The sequence below is a fragment of the Glycine max genome, chromosome 6 (genome assembly GCF_000004515.6).
Source record: "Glycine max cultivar Williams 82 chromosome 6, Glycine_max_v4.0, whole genome shotgun sequence".
In the NCBI taxonomy this organism is placed as follows: Eukaryota; Viridiplantae; Streptophyta; class Magnoliopsida; order Fabales; family Fabaceae; genus Glycine; species Glycine max.
In genome coordinates this window covers 46,890,438-46,895,684 of record NC_038242.2, presented here as the reverse complement: position 1 = coordinate 46,895,684, position 5,247 = coordinate 46,890,438, and the positions used below count along the sequence as shown (strand labels likewise).

At 35.1% G+C, this 5,247-nt stretch overlaps 1 protein-coding gene across 2 annotated transcripts; it reads right to left on the bottom strand.

The window, feature by feature from the left end:
• Positions 1–571: 571 nt before the first annotated feature.
• Positions 572–3,858, bottom strand: LOC100782826 (transcription factor TCP4). Of its 2 annotated transcripts, XM_006582227.4 has the most exons (4): positions 3,719–3,807; positions 3,398–3,450; positions 1,687–3,310; positions 572–1,172 (listed from the first exon to the last, which is right to left on the bottom strand). In XM_006582227.4, exon 3 carries the CDS (start codon positions 2,721–2,723, stop codon positions 1,722–1,724), a length of 1,002 nt encoding a protein of 333 aa, XP_006582290.1. In that variant the 5' UTR covers positions 2,724–3,310; positions 3,398–3,450; positions 3,719–3,807; the 3' UTR covers positions 572–1,172; positions 1,687–1,721. The 2 variants fall into 2 exon arrangements, with proteins under 2 accessions (XP_006582290.1, XP_006582291.1); XM_006582228.3 differs by lacking the exon at positions 3,398–3,450 and having other exon boundaries at positions 3,719–3,858.
• Positions 3,859–5,247: the final 1,389 nt, after the last annotated feature.

Here is a 5,247-nt window from a genome sequence, read left to right as displayed (position 1 = left end):
AACAAGAATTTTCATTGCTAATTACGTTGGCAAGTATGTGAAAGATTATCACACGCTACCAGAGTTGCAGAATCACATGTTCCATATATGCCAACGTTAGCCTATACTAAGAAAGTTATAGACAAATGAGCCATCATTAAGTTGTTTCATAGATTCCTAGCATCCTATATATTACAACAAATTCAAGGTCCTTTATAAAGTTTTGATATAATGCAAGTCAGCGCAATAGAAGTTCTAGAATTGTAGGATCAGCATTCAGCATTCATATTCCTATGCTCTACATGCCAACCCTGACTTTTGTGTAAAGAGCGACATTAACACACTATAAACAATGTATAGGTAGCTAGTAATAGCCTGAAACGCCGAGTCTTCAAATTTATTATTGTTTAACTTTTCTTCGGTAAATTAAGTCGCATAGTTTCATTGTAATATGCTGTTGAAGCCTACAGTTATGTGTAGGGTGTACTCATCATGAGGGATGCTGACCATTATTTCTGTTGCTAGCTTCAACAACCACATGTATGAATAATGTACAAATAAAGAGCAAAAAAAGGAAGAAAAAAGAGATGAATTTCAAGAAACTACTTCTCAAAGCTTAGTAACATGCAAAATTCAAAGGGGGTGTCAGCCCTTTTATGTCAGAAATAAAAACTAATCTGCATACATTATATGGAATTTATAGTTTTCAATGATAGTAGTGTACTGTTGAGTGAACTTGAAGCTGACACACAAATATATACTGTTACTGCCAAATGGTTTAAGGAAATGTTTGACTTCCAAAATGTTTCATTAAAGGTTATGTACTTGAGGGGCAAGCCAAAGGGAAGTCATATTATCTTCCTATCACAAGAGAGAACAAGTCCAAATCACTTGAGATTCTGTTTTTTTGGATGTGATTCTTTGCCAAGAATGGACATGTAGATATCAGATGAAATATGTTATTCTGAAATAACATTCACAATACAGTGAGAGGACTACAAAACCAAATTCAGCACAAGGTCATTTTCATCAATATAAAATTATACATATAGATAGCAAGGGTTGAATCAAGGGAACTAACTTTAAATTTAAAAGCCAAAAAAAGGAAAGCCAAATTGAAAGGAAATCTTTGTAGATCATAACAATGTGCCTATTGAATCTTCACTCGGTTTCAAATCTGGTAGAGAACACTCCTGCATATAGTAAGATGCATGAGAGAAATTTAACAGAGTAGTTTATTGGGGAGGGGGATGAATAGCTTTGTTACTTGATTTGAAGCTTTACATGGGAAATTGCTTTGCCTAGTTTTTTTTGTTCCATAAAAAGCAAAATATGACAACTGTGCTAATATTATCAGAGGAAATTGCTAATAAACAATTTTAAATCTTCTTGCAACATCTTCCAACTAGTCCTTCTACTTCCTTTGTATAATAAGTACTGAACACGTTTTCACTTAATACTTTCTTCATATAAAGTAGTAGGAAGATTTGTGAGAATTGGTTTTAAATTGCGGTCTGCAACTGTAATTGCGGTCATAACGTCAAAATATTTTGAAATTCCACAATCGTATCACTACCGTAATTGCAACTGCATTAGTCGCATTTTCCCGCAATTGTCTACAGTTTAAAGGTTTTTTGGCTCACCACAACCGCAATTTAAAACTATACTGTAAGAAGATATAACATTACTCTATTATGAGTGGAATACCTGAAAGGAAGACTAAAGCATTGCTTAGTTTGGGGTCAGTGGATAGAACTAGGAGAAGAAGAAGGCCTATTGGAAGCAACTCCATGATTCTCTTCCACACCTTGAATTCTATCTGGAATGCAGAAACCAGCTAATCCATCAGACACAAACCTGCTGCCAAAGATTGAAGAAGGTTGGTTCACTGGCTGAGGCCTGTGAAGCTCAGAGGAAGAAGTCATTGGAAATGAAAAACTGGACTGAAGGGTCCCCCCACTTTGAGCATAAGCTGAAGCATAAGGCTGTGAGTTGAATAAGAACCCCAACCTGTTGACATGATCTGTGGTTGTTGCTTCATTGTTCCAAGTCACACTTCTTTGATAATGGTTCTCAAACCCAACTGGGGTTGATCCGGCAAAAGGGGTTTGCTGGATTTGGTGTTCATTTGAAGGAGGTGTTTGATTTGCACCTTCTTGTTGTGATTGCCACTGAATAAGGCCAGGGTGGTCTTGGAAGCAATGGAGGGATAGGCCAAGATCTTCTGAGGAGTTGTTGTTGTTGGTTTGGAAATTGATGTGGTCAGTGTCAACATGTGTTGAAATGAAGGCTCCCAATTGCCTTTGGAGCTGAAAGTTGTAACCACAAGACTCTGATTGTTGCTGTTGATGTTGTTGTTGTTGTTGTTGTTGTTGTTGTTGTTGCTGCTGCTGCTGCTGTTGCTGTTGTTGTTGTTCAATGGCTATGACTCCACTTGATCCTGCAGCATCATTCTGCTCTTCTTCCTCATGATTAGTAGGTGGATGCCAAGGAGGAAGCTCAGCAAGCTTGTCAATGGAAGTCTTTGCCTTTTTGATGAGCCAGTCCACAGCCTTGCTTGGCCTGTCATAGCCAAGCCTGTCTTGAACATCATAGAACTCAATGGCTGTGTGTGCCGAGAGTCTAACGCGACGATCGCGTGGCCCTTTCGATGTGTACACCTTGCTGTGGCGATCTTTTCTACCTGTGGACCTAACAATGTGCCCTCCTTCTACTTGAACAATATCTCCTACATTGGTCCTCATGCCCTTTGTGATTGTTGTTCCTCCTCTATTGTGCTTTGTGTGGTTTTTGGCTTGGTTCAAAGTAGGTGGGAACTACTTGTTATGCCTTCAGCATAATATTGATGTTGGTTTTGAGATACTTGATAATGAGATGTGTTGTGTGTGCTGATCAAGTTTTGTTGTTGTGAGTCATGCGCACTTTGTATAGGGCTTAGTGGTTGATGCTGAGTTATAACGTTGATTTGGTGATAAAAAGGAGAAGGTTGGAAGGAAAAGGTCTTAGTTTGATTTCCGTTACTAAAAAAAAACTAATAATAAATGACTAACATTGATAAAAATAAAAGTGATTGATGCTGATTCCCACTGAAATCCAGTTTTTTTTTTCTTTTTTCAAATTATCTCACTTTTTTCTTCCTATATGGGGCTCTCTTATTTATTTCTCATATAAGGGTTTGTTTTCTCATAGGTTTTCTTTAAGCAGACACACTTTGCTTTACTTGCTGTTGCTCTTAACTATAGTTGCCTGCAGTCCTTCATCTGCTGCAGCTGTCCACAGGCTTTGAATTGTGACAATTCTGCCACTGCTGATGGTCCCAAAATGCCAACACCTGCAATTGCAATCTTTCAGATTCCTTTTACCCACTCACAAAGCCATATGAATGAATATATACAAACAAAAAGCTTAAGTTAATTACTCATGCTTCTTTATGTGATGACCTATGGTAATCTTTATCTATCTGCTCTTCATCTACATAGAGTAAAAAGGATATGATAAAGGGTAAATCAGTAGATTGGTATAAGTTAACTGATGATATCCTCTACATGAGAACTCAAATTTTGAAGAAGAATTAACATGCAGAATAGTATTTTTTTTGTACAAGGAGGGTAAAAGCACAAACTACTAGAAAACATTCATCTAGTGATTTATTCAACTTTGAGGTGAGGGTATATCACATGGCTCAAAAGGTTTACAGCAAATGAATTGATGGACAGAGAGTGAGGGGGGAAAAAGGTACCTTGGCCTATTGAAAAAGCTCGTGGATGCTTCTGCAAAGCGTGGCAGGGTCAGGTCAGAGAAGAAATTAAAGATCTTTTGGTAGTTTTTAGCCCCACAAACGCAAATGTTAAGAGACCATATGCATGTCACAATGCTCTCCCTTGCAGTTATATATATATATATATATATATATATATTTCTTTTTTGGAAGTTTAACTTACCCCTCAACTTTCTCTTTTGAATGAATCCTAAGTATCTTTAATCAAAAGTCAAGAATTAATCTCTTAAGATACCAAGATTCATTTTAAAAAAAAATTGATATCTCTTAAGAGACATTATTCCATATACATATACAATATCCACATAATTAAAAAGGACATAATTATCTGTTAATCATATCACACAATATTGATATTCAACTAAATTTCTCTCCTAATGCATGTACACTTTAACCTCTTTGGTAACTGTAACAACCCCACGTTGCTAGTGATGAGCTATGAGTATGCAAGTTCATGAATAATACACATGTAACTATCAATGGCCATCTCTTCCACCCACGCCTTTTGAATGCTTTGACAATGACATGTAACATTTTGTTGGGTTCCTTGCCTCTATGTTAAGAAATGAGTGATTCCTCTAAAAAAGAACAGCATACACCCTCTAACTCTAACCTATATCATGCACTCTCATTATGATGATGCTCTTCTTCAATTTTTCTACCAACTCATATCATGCATGCTTCCTTGAACACTGAAAAGAGAGAAAGTTTGCTCTACTAGAATAGGAGACTCAAACCCACTCTCAAAATACGACGCATGCATTTAACGAGCCTGCTGATCCCTTTTTTGGTAATAGGGAAAGAAAAAACAAAAGGAAAAGGAAAAGAGAGAAGATAATAGTAACAAATCATGCAAACTTTCTCCATGTATGCCCTGATGACCAGCAATTCAATGCAAAACTTTGCTCTATGAGTTACTGGATATTTCATTCGATTCAAAACAACTGATATTTAAGATTTTTTTATATAAATAAAAAAGTAAGTATTTTAAGATAATTAATATTTATTAGAAAATAATTTTATTAGAATATTCTTATTTTTTTCAATTTCAATAAATATACTATTAAATCATTAAAGATAATATCATTTATTACAAAATAAAATTAAAATAAATATTTTAATATCTGATTGAAAAATGAGAATATCAATAAATTTGAATATTTTTTCAAAAAGAGTAAAACTACAATTATTCTGAGACGACACGACGGAGGGAGTATCTGGTTGTTTTTCTCTGCACATATTTCGGGACAAACCAGAACTTGAAAGTTGAAACATAAATTATCTTGTAGTTAATTACTTAACATTATAATAATACATTTAACCTCCTTTTTAATTATATGCTAGACTAGACATGTGATTTTCTTAAAATTGATTAACTAATTAAGGCGTGATTCCCAAAAGAAAAATTTCTGATAAAATTCTTTAGATATACTTGTACGTTGCATGCTATTTTAATTTATGAAAATATAAATATCTGTTATTTCTCTATT

Excerpts from the sequence above, each read along its gene's own strand:
- LOC100782826 (XM_006582228.3), bottom strand. The coding sequence starts at position 2,723 with ATGAGGACCAATGTAGGAGATATTGTTCAAGTAGAAGGAGGGCACATT.